Source organism: Talpa europaea (genome assembly GCF_964194135.1).
Source record: "Talpa europaea genome assembly, chromosome: 1".
NCBI lineage: Eukaryota > Metazoa > Chordata > Mammalia > Eulipotyphla > Talpidae > Talpa > Talpa europaea.
Window position 1 is genome coordinate 54,715,234 of NC_140073.1, and position 18,867 is coordinate 54,734,100.

At 35.8% G+C, this 18,867-nt stretch overlaps 1 protein-coding gene across 18 annotated transcripts in view; it reads right to left on the reverse strand.

The window, feature by feature from the left end:
- The window catches only part of DLG2 (discs large MAGUK scaffold protein 2), a gene marked incomplete at both ends in the record, with an annotated part of 1,956,162 nt that overhangs the window by 490,439 nt on the left and 1,446,856 nt on the right, over window positions 1–18,867 (reverse strand). For 17 of the 18 annotated variants that reach the window (XM_084247148.1, XM_084247146.1, XM_084247145.1 and 14 more), the window contains 2 exons: window positions 11,514–11,652; window positions 14,151–14,295. In XM_084247148.1, the coding sequence (XP_084103274.1) occupies window positions 11,514–11,652; window positions 14,151–14,295 (284 nt within the window). Of the gene's footprint in view, window positions 1–933; window positions 1,018–11,513; window positions 11,653–14,150; window positions 14,296–18,867 lie in introns of all 18 variants that reach the window. The other variant, XM_084247140.1, reaches the window with a different exon arrangement.

Genomic DNA, 18,867 nt, shown 5'->3' on the forward strand with positions numbered 1-18,867 from the left:
TTCTGCCCTTTTTTTATGGTCTTACAAGACTTAAATGAGAAATAGGGAAGAATTTGTGCAGTACTATAGATGTTTATAAGGGTTTACTAATACTCATATAAATTCAAAGTAAGACCTCACATAATTGCCTTTGAAATCTCTGGCTATCACATTTATTTAAGATGTTTATTTCTGCCTTCATCCCCATCTCAAGATGGTAAATGAGACTTTATGAAAGATCAGGGAGAAATAAAACATTAAAAAAAATTACACTCCACTGGATCTGTTGACAGCATTTCCATTAGGATGCAGCCTATGTATAAAAGGACTCACAGTGCTATATTTCAAGGTTAGGATGAGGGTTGATATTTAAATGTTTCTACATAGAGGCACATACACTCACTGGAAGTGCTATGTTCTTTTGGTGAGAACAAAAATGTTCATTAAGGGAATTATATGGGGTCTTTTTCTAGTTGGAATGACAGGCATTAAGAACTAACCCATGCGACTCCCACCCCTGCTGGTACTGCCCAATCCAGGAAATCTCTCTTTTTCTTGAGAAAGGCTGACTGCCTCTCATGAACATAGAAGTGTTACAAGGAGAAGGCAATGAGGTAAAACTTCAAATCTACCTTTAAGGATGAAAGAAAAATCAGAGATTAACAAACCACAAAGAAAATGCTGAAAATCTTAAAATTAATAATGGCATCCATGCATGCAGCAAAAAGAGCCAGCTTCAGGATGTGGCTTGAATCCTGGTTCTGTTATATATACCAGCTCTAAGACATTTAACAGCATGGTCAAGGACATTGATTTTGGAGTCACACCGGCTGTACAGATCCCAGCTTTGGTAGTTCCTGGATCCCCAATGCCTCATCAACATGACACTTGGTTGCCTTAGACAATGGCACATTTAACATTTCCAGAAACAAGCTCTTGATGTTTGTCCCCTACCTGTCCTTCCATAGTCGTTCCCTTCTTAGCATTGACAGCTCCATTCTGCTGCTGCTCAGGCCACAGAACCTTGGGTCAGTCTCCCTGCAGTTTAAAGATATTACTCTATTATCTTCTGACTTGCATTCATGCTGACAAGAAATTTATTTTTATTACATTCCTTTCTTCACAATGTCTTGGATTGGTTGAGATTCTTAGACAAATATGATCCTAATTTTCATAAAATGTTAAAATTTTAGCTATTGGTAGCACAGATAATTAGAATTTTTTCAGTCTTTGTAATTCATTCAGACAGGCTCTATAGTTATACATTAAAGTTTGTAATTCTTTCTCTGAAGAGTTTATTGTGACAATAAATCTTCATTTCAGATACTATCATGCATTACTTATTGCTTCATTTGGGTTTATTTCATATAGCTCTCATTTCTCATATCTTCATTCACATTTCATTTCCACTTTTCTGAGAGATTGATCACATTTGTTACAGTTTTTTTTTTTTTAACTCCCCTTCTGTCAGTTCTTTGTAAATGTCATTCACGTGTATCTTTATGTTGGTTGGTTTTTCCCTTGACTTGGGGTCATATTTTTCTATGGAAGGGCAAACAGGTGACAAATATCAAGAGTTTCTTTATGGAAATGTTAAATGTGTGATGTCTATAACACAACCAAGTGAAATATTGATTAGGGAGTAGGGATCAGGACATTTATCTTAAAGAAACATGAAATTCAGAAATGGGGTCAAACTATACAAGCATTATCTACAATAAGAAAATCCTAGAAATAACCTATATATCCAATAATGGGAAAGCAGGAAAGTAAATTATAGGTCCTCTATATTATACAGCTACCAAAAATATGATTTTGTGACTATTTAATGATTTGAGAAAATATTCAAGATATAATGTTAAATTTATCTATTTATTTATTTTAAAGGTTGCATGTATGCACACAAGAACCAGTGTACAGTCCAGAGGTACAGGGGGTGAGATGATTCATCAGAGGTAGTGTAAAGAGAAGGAAGATTGACTGGAACACATTGCCTAGGGGAGGAGTGGGTGAGGCAGGAGAGGTCTGCTGTGCCCTGTGGGTCAACTTCCTGGCCAGGCATGAAGCTCATGCTGCAGTAGCTACACATTGCTTCATAATGCTGATGCTTAACCCTTGCACTACCATGGAGGCCCCCTATAATGTTAAATTTAAAAAGTGAAAACAAATCAGCCTTACTGTATAAAGACAGTATGTTCCAAACTTTATAAATAAACAGAAAGAAACCTAAAGGAAATACATCAATTATTAATAATGGTTACCTCTCTGTGGTATGACAGTAATTTTTATTAGTTTTACTTTATATTTTATAACTTTTCTACAAGTATATATTACTTTTATAACTAAGGAAATAAAATGATATAAGTAGAATTTGTTGGAAAGAAAACATTAAAGAGGTATATAAGGCAATAAAAAGTAAGAAATAGATATAAAGATTGGAAAGGATGTCTGGGGAAATGTATGAAGGCAGTATTTTAACATTTTTACCCAGATAGATTTTGATTTATTATATAGATAATGAAATTATCTGAAAGCCAAAATTACTCAAAACTTTGAAATTTATGCCTATAATATTTAAGAATACACACCTTTGGAATAAAATAATGTATCCTACAATTTTCTTAACTTATGTTGCCAATTATTATTAATATTAATATAATAACTTCACCATAGCAGTCAATGATATAGAAGATGAAAGTCACTGAGGAATTTCAATTCTATCATAGATAATTTTCAAAGTATACACCCACATGTAGAAAATTAGAAATCAGCTATTTCTCTCTATTATTTCTTAATTGACATATGGATGTAAAAATAAACTCCTAGAAATGGAAGTCATGTCTACTCTCATGAGAAATAACGTATACCTTTTTCAGAGCCACACAAATATAGTGTAGGTAATAATAGTAGTCAACTGTCAAAGGTGAGGATGAGGGGGGGGTCAATTAATAAAAATTCTTCACTGCCCACCATTAATCCTGTTTTGTCTCAACCAACCTTGAAGGTCAAAGATGAACTCCTATAAAAATGGAATACTGCACTGATTTAATAATTACCCATTTGAATTTTATATCTGTAAATAGCTATAGATGCGCTATAACCATCTTGCATAAAGTTATAAGGCCTAGTGTTGTTGTGTGTTTATACCTGGTTAATTTATGAGGAAATGATGACTATTTATAAAAGATCATCCAAAGACCCTCATTATTATTTCATTTTTGCTAACATTCAATTCATTTTCCTGACAGGAAATAGCAGCTTAACGTGTTTTCTAATACATATTTGGATATATTACTTTAATTAAAACTTGTCAATGTCCACATTAGCATACCCACTCTCTACATTTCTAATAGGATAGTTCTGTCAATCAAGCCTCGTGGCTTGTATAAATAAACATAAATAGTTATATGGAGTCACCATCAATAAAGAGAAAACTCCCCTTGAGGCTTCCACTTAATGGCCGATCCTCCATCTGTCTCACTACTTTTCCCTCACTCCCTCTTTCCCATTATTACACTTTGATTCAAAAGCACCAGGCTCCATTTGGGATAAATTAGGCCTGCAGTAAAGGGCAAAACAGATCACTCAAGGGACACTGCTGATACATCTTTGATTTGGTTGTTTTATAATGCACTTGATAAAAGCTGTGACGTGTCAATGCCATGTTTTACAGATTTTTTTTTTTAGGACAAAGCAACACAGTGATAATTGTTGTGAGTTATTATTAATAAAAAGGAGCAGAATCAATAAATTATCTGTAGGATAACTATATAGTAACAGAAGTTGGGTTGATAAAATTTGTTTTTATATTTCGTTACAATGAATCCAATATTATATTATCAATACAGATGGTACCTGATATATTCTAACTTCTCTGCAAGACAAGAACACTACGTGTGTGTGTGTGTGTGTATGCAGATTATAATTGAGCAACAACATAATATTGTCAGCTACATTTCTATTCCTCTATGGAGGAATTTCTATTCCATGGAGGAATAGAAATGTTTACCAAAATATAATTTTATTATTGGAGTAGTTCATCTAGAATCCTTCTTCTAAATATACCAATAATATTTAACGATTATCTAAAGCTTATCTTTGTAAGCATTTTACATGTATTAATTCAGTTTATTGTTCCAATAAGTCTACAAGTTGAAAAGTATTATTCTTTTCTTTTTATAAATGAGGCAACTGAAGCAAAGGGCAGTCAAGGTCACATAGGTAGGGAGTGGTCAAAGTGCGACCCTGAGCAAAGTAGTTCCAAGGCCTGTGCTCCTTTCTCATTCTACCACACTGGTCCTAATTCTTTTTTTTTTTTTTTTTTTAATAGAGGCATGTTTTCTTTCTTTCTTTCTTTCTTTGTTTGTTTGTTTATACATGCACTGGGTACAGTCAGAAGCGCGGGAGGGTGAGAGAATTCACCAGAGCCAGAGCGGGGAGCAGAGCAGGCAGAAGGACCGAAGTCCACTGCTGAGGGGAGCAGCGGGCGGCAGGAGAGGCCTGCAAGCCATGTGGGACCCTCCTCCGGTGGCCGGGAAGCAGCCGGGGATCGAACCAGCGCCGCAGAGGCCGCGGGCAGCTTCGCAACCCAGCGCTCAACCGCTGCGCCACCGGGGTGGTCCTAATTCTAAGCAGACCCAGTTGTCTGAACAGAGCATACACAGTTCTTTCCTACTACACTTGGTTAAAGGCATGTGTGAAAAAAATTTCTTTTTCTGTGTCAGAAGATGAAACCTCCACCTCATCTAGAAATGGTTTCAAGTCATTAAATAGAAGTTTAAAAGGTGGTAAGAAAATGTCCACAATTTACTTTGATAGAAGGTGTCAAATCCTTTGAATGTGTCTCCTCAATGGAGATCAAAAACCTTGAACCATAAGGGTTCAACCATAAAGGACTGTTTCCATAATGTAAAATGAATAACTGACAGGCTTGCATCATTTACTCAGGGCTTCTCAAACTTAGGTACTTGTATGTTGGGAGTTTGTGGTATCTCCAGGGATGGAGTATCTCCAGAAAAACCTTCTGATGTGACACATTTAATATAGGATTTTGGATAAAAGTATTTTTTCATAATCAAAATATTTCTACATTAAAGTGACAAATAATATTTCTTAAACTTTATATAAAATATAAGATTTTGGGGCCTCCCCTGGTGGCGCAGCGGTTGAGCGCTGGGCTGCAAGGCTGCCCGCAACCTCTGCAGCGCCGGTTCGTTCCTGGCTGCAGGCGAGGGTCCCATAAAAAAAAAAAAAAAATTTGCATGTTTCATGGCTGAACAGGAAGTTTCATTTTCTACCCCAGATCCCAAGGACAGCAATTTCATTTTCAAAGACCTCAGGGAATGTGAGTTGAAACATGTGAGAAACAGAGGTTTGGCCTCTAACTAGACTGATCCACAAAGTTAAACGCCAAGGTAAAAGCAATCATGTATGCTGATTAGTGGCAAATACGTATTGGGGCAAATACAAATACTATTCCTAAGTGATTACCCCATGGGTGATAAAAAGTATAGAAAAGTAAGTAGTAAAATAGCCTGAGTAAAGCAGGCCTGGCCCTGCTGTAGAGCTGGTCACTGACTCTAGCTCCAAAATATATTCCAGATTCCTCCATTGCTCTTCTCCACTGCTAGCCCTTCTCCATTCTGTCAGAATCTCGCCCCTCATTTCTTAAATGATTCTACATTTCTATATGCAGCAGTCAGAGTGGTATGTCTTAAATATATATTGGATTATTTCATTCTCCTGGTTAGTGCTCTTTAGTGAATTCTCAATGCACTTAAGATGAAACCTACACCTCTATGCCATTTCCTAAAATGTTCTAAGTCATCTGGCTCCTAACTCCTTCCACCTAATTTTCTGCTAGATTCCCATTAATTCATCTCTTCCAGCAAAGCAGGACTTCCTTATATTCCTGGAACACACGAAATTTTTTCCTGCTTGAGCAACCATAGATTTGCTATTCTTTCTTCCTAGAATATTCTTTCCGATTATTATATTGCCACTTCTCTTTATTTAGGTCTAAGCTCATATGCTATCTCTTCAGAGAGACATTCTCAGATATCCTATTTTAATACTATTCTTTCCCCACAAAACTGTTTATCATGTTATCCCTATTATTTTCTTATCACTAAATGAACTTAGCTCACTTAACACACTAGAATGTAAACTTGTCTGATTTGTTCACCACCCTGATTTTGTTGCTAATAAGTTGCTTAGCACAGAGTGGAAACTGAATACCCACTAAATGAACAAACCAATGAAAAAAAGAGACAACTGGAATACATTTCAGACACCATGACTATTAAGTTAGTGTTCTATAATTTGAGGAGAATGGAGTGGAGACAGACTCTAGTCCTGTGGGCTCATGTCTATTTAGTAACAAGGGAGTCATATTAGAGAGTGTCAGAGTCACAACTGGAGTGGTCCTTGAAGGCCTCTGGAGATAAGAAATCTTTCTTGAAATTTTATTTAGCTTATTTTATGCTTTTTGATCAACTGAATTATGTGACCAAATGCTGTGTAGAACTGATCAGAAAGACACCTAAGTTCACGGTCAGGTGAACTTGAGTTTCTATCACTGAGATAGAAACTTTCAGTTGTAGTTTAGCTTCCCAAATTCCATAATTACTTTACCACATACATAACTTGGGAAAGTAAGTCCCCAGACCTTGAAGAGCAGTTTTATTTTGCATCTCCCCATTTTTTGTTTCATTCAGTGATTTGTTTGTATATTTTTTGAATATTTAAGCAGATGGTGATGGTAGGTGTGGTTTGCACCTCTTCTGAGTGACCAGGGAAGACTTGACCCAGGAGAGGCAGAATCCATCCTTGGGAGTCATGTTCCAAGTGAGCTCTGTTCACTGGTGATCACTGATAGCAACTTTTTGTAATTTTTACTTTTATTCCATCTTCCCTTAGCTACCCACAGAACAGAAAACAGTGAACATCAACTTAAAGAAATAGAAAAAAACAGTAGACTGGCTATTCACAGGAATGGATTCTAATCGGATTTTATCACTTAAAAGTTAAGGGACTTTGGGAATTTCAAAAAACAACAACAACAACAAAAAAAAAAACCACTCTGTCCTTGTGGTCCTTACCATCAAATAGATGAAAATTAGACTCTGTATTAATTTATTGCCTGTCCAACTCTGATAGTCTTTAATTTCCTGAACTAAGGACAATTTCAGCATTATTTCAATAGTTTTTCTTTCCAAAACTCAAAGAATATATATCTACCTTGCAATGAATAAATGCTGATTTATAAAGGACTTACTAGGTTTTCTACTAGGAAAATTTAAAGTCATTATAGCATTCATCTAATCAAAATTGATTTAAAAATTATTACTTTATTTCCCAGACAAAAGTGAATATATAAAAAAAGAAATATTTCTTATAATAAAGGAACAATGAATAAATGCAATAAAAGGCTGTCAATTTGATATGATTTTCTAAGTTGCTGAAAACATCCATTTCACAGAAATATTTCCTTCTCAGCTCAAGATTAATTCCATTATTAGAAATCCAATCCTTTGATATAATATTTTATGGAAATTTAATGTAGATCTAAAATATAAACTACTATAACACTTTAGGGTTAATAATAAATTTAAATAGCCCCTGAAGGTGATATGTTTCACCTTAAAAATAAAAATCTAACAATTTCATGAAGAAATTAGATCTTTTTTTTCCAAATTTACAGATGAGAAAAATCAGGCCTTATGGATGAAACCACTGGTTCAGAATCATCTCATAGTAAATGGTAGCACTGGGACAAGAACACTGTCTCCTGCTACATGACCAGTCTTTCTGTCCAACATCTCCCCATGGAAAGAGATTATATACGATTAGGGGTAGAAGGAATGAGGGATGAAGACTTTGGAGGTAGACCAGGACTCAAATTTTGATTCTGTTATTTGCTAGCTGTTTGATATGAGGTAACTATTAAAACCCTTAGAGTATTTTTGTTATCTGCAAATATCAAGAATAAATATATCATATAAATATAGTAGGGGTAATGTCATATATTATAGCTGTGTTAATGGCAACCTTTTTGTTTTTACTACTCTGTATTTTTGATTTTATAATGAGGTTGCATGTGAGAAAAAGGACAGGAATATAAAGATAATTAAAAGGTAGATACCATTTTCTTTTATAAGACTTACATTTCCAACTGAGGTAGTTGCTTTCATTTTATTCTATTTTATATTCTTCTTTAAGTGTATATGTGCCATTCTTTACTGCAAATATCCTTCCTAATCTCAACTCTGACCAGTGCCTATACTTTTGCTCAATTTCAAAGTCTGCAGTTATCCACTTTCAAACTTTCTTTAATGCCATAGGCTATCTCTGTGACATTCACATAAAACTCAAATTCATTTGGAAATGTTTACTAAGTGCCTCCTGAGGTGCTAGGGAATCCTGCCAGGGCAACATGAGAATACATTATAAAACTTAATTTAATTTGTTTCTGTTGTTAGTTCCCACACTTTGGAATTTTAAGGCCATTTACATTTAAAAAAACACAAAGACTGATATAATGATCCCTACATTTTATTCTCTAAGTAAGGATAAATTAAAACGAGTAACTTCCATTGATTACCACAAAAGACATTTTTGATCCCAAATATATAATGTTAAGATTTTAAAATTGAATACCTTAGGCATTATGTAAAATTTCATGGAGGGAGTCTGCATACTCAGAGAATAGACACTTGGGAATCCATGGTTTATAAATGTCTTATGCCCCAATTTGATAGTTCTTAGAGATATTGTTTCTTATTCTATTTTGCACCCCTAATGCAGTGCTACTATCTAGTAAGGGATATTCAATAACTATTTATGAACGAGGCAATGAATTTGCCTCTGAGCAAATACCTGAAACCCATGGGAATGCCAAGGCACAGAGTACCAGGGAACACAGCAGTGCTCACCGCAGACAACACTTGAGAGACACTGCAATGGTGAGGCTGTGGAAAGTGTGTGTGTAAGTTGGTAGAATTTTACTTCAGAAGTTTGCATCAGACATTCAGAGAATTTTATGCAGCATTATTAGCAAGATTGTCTGCCTTACTGGGACAGTATCTGTAAAACATTCCATGTGGCATCTTAGATGGATTAAGAATGATAATAAAGGTGGTGAGTATAAACAGGTGAAATTAATTTAACATTCATTATGCTTTTATCATGGATTTTCTCATTTTACCATTACCAATCTGTTAGGTAGATTTGATTACCATCCCCATTAAACAGATAAAAAAAAACTGTGGCTTGCATCTTTGTACAGAGTCACATAGTTAACCAATGATAGAAGTAGGTCTTAAGTTTAATCTAATTGTCTTTACAGTTTACCAAAACTCATGTATTCCCCTGGAGCTTTTCTTGAGTCCTTTTCTAATATGAACAAAGTTTTATAGGATTTGATTTTCATTTTGAAAGTCAGGAGGAAACCTAACGTTTCATAGCCTAAATTCATAGCCAGAGTTTTAAAGCTAAGTATACCACTGTGTGCAAGCTTCTGAACACCACTGAGCTTTAATTTCTACATGTTTAATTTCTACATGTTTAAATTATGAAAGTACTTCTTTCTGCTTTGGTGAGGATTAAATAGATAGCATATGTAAAACAGCTGTTAGGGAGCAGGATTATGAAGGGATTTTAGTAATAGTTAATTCACTAAGAGGCCTACTAAAACCAAATGACATTTTTCAAATTAAAACCAAATAAAATACTAGTGGTAGAATGAGAACAAATAGATCATTGTTCTGGGGTGAACAACAGTGCATGTTTTTACTCAATTCTTTAGAGACCCATCAGGATTATCTTTGCTACAGCCCTTATTTTAACCATGAGCCCAGTGATGACAATTTCAGCATAGGAAATTTATATTCCATTTACACCACAGATGCAAATTTGCAGCATCTAAACATTATTTTCCTTGGCTAAAGATGTAACAAGCTACTTCAGCAAACCTAACATTGCAAAATAAGTGGAAAATGCTTAATCATTAAAAAAATAGCGAAGGTATAAAAAAGGCCAACACATGCAGGCAGGGGTACCAGTGAGGAAAGTTAAGTGGCAGAAAATCTCCACTTTTGTAAAGACAAATGACTTCATTAGACAAGCAGGATATGACACCAAAAAGGTCCCTATGTATTATTTTTACATGCAAAATGTTCAAAAATTAAATGTGCAGCTCAATATTGAATGTGTTCATGGTAAAAGTAGTGTCCACTGAGAAAGGCAAGCTGGAGAGTGATGTGTAAAGAAAATATGAACTTGTGAAAACAGTGTCAAGCCTAACCAATTATGGATTGTGCATCTGTACGTTTGCAGGAATATGGAGAAGGTTGAAAGGGTTCATGCTAGGCTGTCATATTGGGCAGCTAAGAATGGGTTGCTCTGGAAGAACACTGAAGGGAGATTTCTGGTTCTTGAACATCCTTGCATTACTTCACCAAATGCTATGAGCATATAATACTGTGGAATAAAAACATTTAAAGATAAAAAGTAAAAATATGTATTTCTGATTATTCATTCATACATTGATTCATTAATTATTTAATTAATGAATTAATTCATTAATTATTTAATAATGAATTAATTCATTAATTCATTAAGCATTATTATTATTCTGTACTAGTGAGCAGTAAATAACCTAACTTGATTAAATTAAGTGTGCACTGTCAGACTGGACTTTTTCAGAGGCATGCTGACTAAAGTTGGCTTTACTGTGGGATTAGCAATGTAGTCTATGGAATTTAAAATTTAAAAGACCAGAATTTCGGGCCTCCCCGGTGGCGCAGCGGTTGAGCGCTGGGTGCGAAGCTGCCCGCAGCCTCTGCAGCGCTGGTTCGATCCCCGGCTGCTTCCCGGCCCCCGGAGGAGGGTCCCACATGGCGCGCAGACCTCTCCTGCCGCCCGCTGCTCCCCTCAGCAGTGTATTTCGTCAGTCTGCCTGTTCTGTTCCCTGCTCTGGCTCTGGTGAATTCTCTCACCCTCCCGCGCTTCTGACTGTACCCAGTGCATGTATAAACAAAAAAACAAACAAACAAACAAATAAATAAATAAATAAACATGCCTCTATTAAAAAAAAAAAAAAACTTAAAAAAAAAAACTTAAAAGACCAGAGTTTCAATCCAGATTTTTTTCACTATCAGATAAGCAGTATCATATATTATTTTCTCTTCTAGCACCTTAGTACCATCTTCTCTCCTCTGTAATAATACATACAATATGACTGTAAAGCTGAAATAGACTCAGATATCAAAAGTCTTAATAAATTCAGTGATAGATACTTGTATATTATTCTTTGTCCACAAATAATTTGTGATTTTTTACATTCTAACAGAGGACAATGACAGGTTTACAAATATTTTAAGATTTCTACTTGAGTCAAGACATTCATAAGTTTAAATGGGGCTCAGCAACTTTAATTAGCTTCAAAGCAACAGCTAACACTCTAGGCCTCTAGGCATATGTTATATCTTCCTGGTGATGACCACAAAGGAAATTAACCAACAAAAAGGTCTCACCTGGTGTAATCATCTTCAACAAGCATGTGCTTTGGAATTGGTGAGTACCTTCCTGGAGATATGGGCGGCAGGGAGGTTTTGTATTCTAAAGTGCCATTGTTGCCAGAGAGTAAATGGTTTTCCATTGGTGGAGAATAAGCTAAAAGATGAGAAAGAAAGAAAAAGACTGTTACGTGGATGATGCAGTGTGTCATGCTCTTGTTCTGTTTAAAACAGAAAAACTGCTGCATGCCAATAACTTTGCTGTCCTCCAAGAGGAGGGGGTTTCTGTTTGTGAACATTAATATATAAAAGTACATGGTGACCTTTAGGATTGGGAAGATGTAATAACCATTATATCTGTAAGCCCCATTAGGAATAACTAGGTGAAGAGAAGAATGGTAGGAGAGACCCGTATTTTCAGAACAACTATGAATTTTCTATTGAAATAAACATGTCAGTGTTGTGATTTGTAGTGCTCACATTATTTTCACATAATTAATATTCCATCATCAAAAGCAGAAGGCTCCTAGGGAGCAAGTTCTCCCTAGACTTTTATCCCAAAACATGCTGTAATTCCATGCCAGAAACTTATTTTTCTAAAGCATTACTCTAATTCATCTCCCTTTGGGTAACTGAAAAGCCCTCCTAACTGGGTCTCCTGCTTCTTTCTTCCCTTCAAGTCAATTTTTTTTCCTATGTAATTTTATTTTATTTTTTTGATTAATTATTATTTTCTTAATTTTATATATCCTTTACATCTTTTTTCATATTTGCACAGTGTATGCATTTTCATCTTGGTTATAGTCCCCATTCAATTCCCATCCCTCTTTGTTTTGAGCCTACTTTCTCCTCTGCCCCACCCCACCCTGTAGAGGAGGGAGTAGGACCTTCAAGTCAATTTTATACATTGAGAAATCCCACTGTAATCATACTGTTCTTGTACTAACCACCTGTAATTCATACCACCTATCCCATATCTAATATTAAAATCTCACCCAATCTTTAAACAATTCAAATGCCACTCTCTTCATAAAGATTTTTCTGATTTTCTTTTTGTTATTTAGAGATTTTATTTATTTCTAAACAGAAGAACCAGGTACAGGCTAGAGGTGTGGGGGAGTGAGAAGAGTCACCTGAGACAGAGTGGGGAGCAAAACAAGTCGATCCACTATAATCCAGTGCTGAGGGGTGCAGCAGGCGAGACAGGAGAGGTCTGCTGCACCATGAGGGTAGCTCCCCTGGCCGGGGATCAAACCCATGCTGCAGCAGTTGCCAATAGTTTCATAGTGTTGAGACTTAACCCTTGCACCACCAGGGTGGCCCATGATTTCATTTTCCAAAGATGGGTGATATAACCTTTTCTTGAGTGTTCAAAGCACATTCATTTTTACCCCTCTCTTCACATATACATGTCTTGCATTTTGCCAAATATTGCTATAATTTATGCCTAGGCCATTCTTATTCTTTCCATTGAAGGCCATAATTGTAAGTCCTTTATATCCCACATTTTAGCATAGAAGTTGTCCCGTACATAATGAAATTGATCAACACATAGTTCATGAACTGATTAGAAAGTATTATTTTCTCATTTTTCTCCCTTTGACATTGACCTTGAATGTCCTTCATGAAATGGCTGACAGTGTCTCAAGGCTGATTTTTTCTAAATTCACCAAGTGTGCAAATCTTTGATTTCATGTCCTAAGGTAAGGTTGATCTCAGCTTACTGCTTGCTTGAAAACAAGACATGTTTGGGGGACAAGTCATTTTAGAATAATCATTAAGAAAAGCATTAGCTAACTAACATAATGGGCAGGTAACAAAATTAACCAACCTTCAAACTTCTCACAAGAGAAACATCTAAATCTAAGAGGTTAAATGACTTATTTAAGACCATCGTGGTAATTAATGGCAAGTCCTGAAGATATTCTGAGTCCCTAGTCTCACAACTGATTTCTCAGAATTTCAGAATCAGCAATTTTACTGATGTTAATAAAACCATCCCTAAACTCACATCCAAAAAAAGAAGTTCTTATTGACCTAATAAGAGCAGATAGCATGGGACTGAGAGCAGTGGATTTGGTAAAGACAGTTGTTGCCTTCAAACCCCTACCCACAACCCACCTCCACTGTATATTGACCACCATTTTCTCTGGTTTCCCTGCCAATATAAAAAAATTTGGGTAAATGTGAATGCTGTGATGATGGTAACTGAGGATCACAATTCCCCTATTCAGTGCATGATCTCCTTCCTTAGGAAAAAGCATAGTGTTGTTTCTAGTCTATTTTATCAGCCTCTATTTTCCACTCAGCTACTAGATAGATCTGAAGTAAGAAGAAAGAATAAGATGATATGAAAACCAACTGCCTAAGGAATTGAGATAGCCTTTAAAAATATTCTGTTCCTACACTGTTATCATCACATTGTCCACAACATGTATCATCAAGCCTTTCCATACTGGTGCACCTGTCAGTTCATCAGGGTGTCCCACCTTCTGTACATTAGGTAAGGCAATGAGAGGGGCAGTACTCGCTGATGTATTTCCACAGGCTGAACAAAAGTAAAGGTGAAAGCAGAAGACTTGGCCAAGTTTTGTAGAATTCCAATTCTGCACACCCAGTATGCTGCTCAAAAATAACACTGAGAGCAGTACTTACAATGAGTAATATCAGGTGGGCCATAAGGATCAGTCATATAAATGGTAGTAGGTTTGCCAACTTTGAGATACACTACATCTGACGTGTTCTTTAATATTGCTACCGCCTCTTCATGTGTTACTTCTTCTAAACTGTAGTTGTTTACCTGAAAGGGGAACAAAATTCAAGATCAGAATTAAACTTCTGCAGGTGAGAAATATTCAGTTAAGAAGATATATAGAATTATGAACTTATTTAAAGATTAAGTTGCACTGATTACAGTCTAGAATCCAAATCATAGATTGACAGAACAGATGGATTAATGGCATTCCTTAGCCAAAACAGATAAGGCACATTGTTAATGTTATGAAACAAGTTTGATTCTTCCCTTTTATGTAAAGAGGAGGTATATTATAAGCAGAAATCAGGATACTATTTGTGGAAAAAGAAAGGAGGTGCCAAATGTATTCCATATTTTGCTATAGATTTTGGGACCATAAAAGTGATATATACACACATACATGCATACATACATTGAAGAAGACTAAGAAAAACAGAACAGAGGAAAGTTGAAATCATAATCTCTCTATTTAGATATTTTCCTTTGAACAGTTGTGACCATACTACACACATTTTTTGGAACCTATTTTCCAAATATCAAATGACTGTTCATATCATGAATGTACCTCAATAACATGACTTTTATTTTCAAAAGAGCATTGTGTTGTATGGTTATAACAAATAAAGCACATCTAATTTGCTTCCAAGTTTTTCTTATAAAAAGTATGCAATAAGCTCTTTAATATTTGTTTATAGCCTTAACCATTTCTTCAGGATAAATAATACAAGTGAAACTGCTGGACCAAACCACTGGGATATTATGAGGTTTCTGATATCTGCTTCCAAAGTATCCTCTGGAAACATGGACCAGTTTATTTTTCTGCTACAACTTTATGAAAACCCCCAATTTTCACCAAACTTGGCTTTGCTCACTTTAAAAATTGTTTGTATTGAAATGTCACTTAGAATGAGTCAATTTTCTAACAAAAGAGTGCTCATCTAGACACAAGCCTTTGCAGGTGAGTGAGATCCAGGGTAGCCAACTGTTGTTGACTTCAACAATTTCTCTTTCCTTATTAGAAGAATTGTGACAAAATTACAATTCTTACTTCATTGCAGTGGTGTTACAGTGGAGCTTTGTTGCATTTTTGTTAAATGGTTTTAAAATATCCAGATGTATTTTCAATGCCTAGGCTATTCTTATTCGGTTACTACTATATTATGGGTGATTCTTTAGTTTCTGCTGCAATGATATAGAATTAAATGTGCCAAGATTATTAGCTTGGATCCTTATAATATACAGTCTCTGTATTATCTCATTAGAAATTTAATCATTTATCATCTTATAATATTTCCTCCCCTGCCCTTGTGTTATAAAAATACCATATGCCAGTTAATCCCTGGTAGTATAGCCCAATTTAGGGACCCTGGGGATGGAGGGAAATGAACCCAACTGATACATAAATGCTAACTGGGACCTTGCCATTAAGTTACAAGTCTCTACTGGTTTCTATGGATTTCTTCCAGACAAGTGGAATTTCTCAAATCCCTTTGCATTTTCAGTGTTTACTACTTGCTGATTCATTCATCAAATATTTATTGCATACCTGTTGTGTGCCAATCACTGTCCTAGGTATTAAGATGTGTGACAAACGATACAGATAATCATCCTAATCACAGTAGACACATTCATGGCCTCTATTACATGCCAGACACCAATCTAAGTTATTTAAGTATATATTGACACATTCAAACCACACAACAACCTATGAAGTAGCTGTTATAATTATCTTCATTTGTCTCCAAGAGATTAAAAAATATGTCTAAGTCAATGATCTAATCAATGGGTAGAGGCAGGATTCCAAGCGAGGCAATTTGTCTCCAGTGACCAGGCTGTTAACCACTCATGTATATTTCTTCATCTAGAAAGGTTCCCGCTCCCTTGAAACTCTCATTCTACTAGAACATGATTTGTGGAATGAATGTATTGAAGAATAGACCCAGGTAGAGAAGGAGGATTTAGAGGGACAACAGATATATGGAATACAGTTGATAATGGCAGCTATTAATAGTAGAGAAATAAAAAAAAAAATCAAGCAGTACTAAAATAAGAGATACATTTTATTAAAACACCATGTGTTTTGGGAGTGCCATGTATATATTTTGACAGAATCATGTAACAAATCCTCATTATAGCCTCATGAGGTACCTATTAATAATAAGGCCCATTACACATATTGGAAAAACCTCTTTAAAGAGGTTAAATTGTGACAAAGATGTCATACAATCTCCAGACTGCAAAGCCATTAGTTGGATCACAGTCTTCCTGAAAAGATGGAAACAAGGCTGCCCTTGAGAGTTGATTCATTGAAACCTAGGTCTTACGTCATTGATTCTTTATCCCTTTAGGAGAACAAAGTTTCTTTTCAAATTTATAGAGATAATTATAAATTCCAAATTATTATCAAATACTGAGTAATCACTGCATTATTCACTTAGCACAGGAGTTAAGTACCTCATCCTAATATACTGACTTAGTTAAATAAGCAAAATGGAAAATAGCTTGATATATCTCACTTCAAAAATCTTCTTAGATATTGGATTAGTAACTGTATTTTAGGGTATTTTAGGGTAGCATCATTTGTACCTAGAAAATGAATATTTCTAAATAATGCTCATATATAAAAGTTTAAGATTATGTATGGAAGTGAGAAATTTCTCTCAAAAAAAAAAAAAAACCCAAAAAACAATTACATAAAGTAGATCTGAATACTGTGGCCTTGGCCCCAGAAATATTTATATTGAAAAACAGAAGAAAAAAGGAACTTGTGGCATACCACAGAGAGGATGACAAGTCAATAAATAAAAAGCCAAGGGCTAGAAACCAGCTGAATTAGATTCCAAGTGACACCAAAGCTTTGTTTCTGACAAGGGCTCATTCTCTTTCTCCCCAGGGTATGGAAAGCAAACAGCTCATTAGATTATCAGTGAAGGAGACATGGGACTTGGCCATTGCTTAATAAATTGTACTTTGCCATTGTTAAGGTGGGCAGTAAAAAAATCCAGAAAATGTTACCTTTAAAGCACATCTTCTAAGAATGACTTCACTGACTCTCAGATGAGCAGGAAAATTTTTTTTAAGATTTATTTATTTATACAAGAATCGGGGTACAGGCCAGATGCATGGGAGGGTGAGAGGATTCACCAGAGACAGAGCAGGGAACAGAACAGGGCGAGCCAGGAGAGGTCTGCTGCGCCATGTGGGACCCTCGCCGGCTGGCCAGGATAGATGGTACTCACGCTGCAGAGGCTGCGGACAGCTTCACAGTGGGGCACTCAACTGCCTGCACCACCAGGGACGCCCTGACCAGGAAAATCTTTGGACCGGAGAGCAAAAGTTGAGAAAAAGGTGGAGGTAGGGATGGGGAAAGAAAATATTAGGGGATATAACAGCAATTTAAAATAATTGTAGGTCGAGGAAACTGAAGTGTAAAAAAATATAGATTTTAGTCATGGATTGGGCGTTGGCATAGTACTGGCAATAGGCCATAGTGATTAAACACATGCTTTTGAGTCATTCAGACCAGCATTTGAGTCCTGGCCCTGGCACTTCCTAGCTCTATAACCTTGGGAAACTTACTTCATCTCTGAGCCTCAGTTTTGACAGCTGTAAAATAGGTATGATAATAGTCATTGCCTCAGTTATTGATTTAAACTTACTGACTAGTATAAATTTGCATGCACATTAAGGGACTCATTACTGTTAGCTCTTGTTAGCATCATTCTTTGCATTGTCATCATCCATCTCTTTTCCCAGGAGACAAATTCTTGGTGAAAAGTTTCACAGAGCCTTTTCCTATAAACCTCTATGAACTGATGAGTTTAGCTAGGGTTGATGAAGCTTCTGTGTGGTCTTTTTAAAATTCAGAATACTACAGGATCTGGACCAAAAAGCACTCTTTTGTGCTGAAGTCTTCAAAATGCTTTTCACAAAAGTAGGTTTATTTGGGTTAATTATCTGTGTGTATTATCCTATGAACTCTCAAGATAAAGGACCTACAGCTGGAGCTGATTGTATGCAGAGAAATGGGACATTATATTGACTGGCTCCTTGCCCTTTTCATTGTCCATCTTTTTTTTATTATTATGCACCAAGTATCTGCATATAATGGTGAACACTGAGCAATGGTCTTGTTTCAGAAAAAAAAAATGTGCATTTGAATGAAGTGTTTCTGGGAATACACTACACAGGCATATATTTGCAGTCTGGTCTTGCATTTGCAAAAGAACAGAGGACTAAGACCAAGAAGAGAGGTTGGAGGTGAGATAACTCATTCTCTCAAATAGAAGAGGGAACACTGAATTTGAGCACAATGCAGAAAATGGATGGAAAGGCAGCTAATTGAAGAGGTTCCAGGAGACTTGCAGGAAGGGAACATAGAAAATTTGATGGGAATTTGAATGACTGAAAGAAAATATACATATGAGGATAACAAGGTAGAAGATGTGGGACAAGAGTGGACAGTAATAGGAATGAGCAATGTACAAAAGGCGAAATACAGATATACCAATGTGAGATTAGGTACATAAACGTTCCTTAAGATAGTGTAAAAAAAGTGAGATTCTAGAAATACTAAAAAAAATCACAAACTCTAAAGTTAACTTTAAAAAGTTAGAA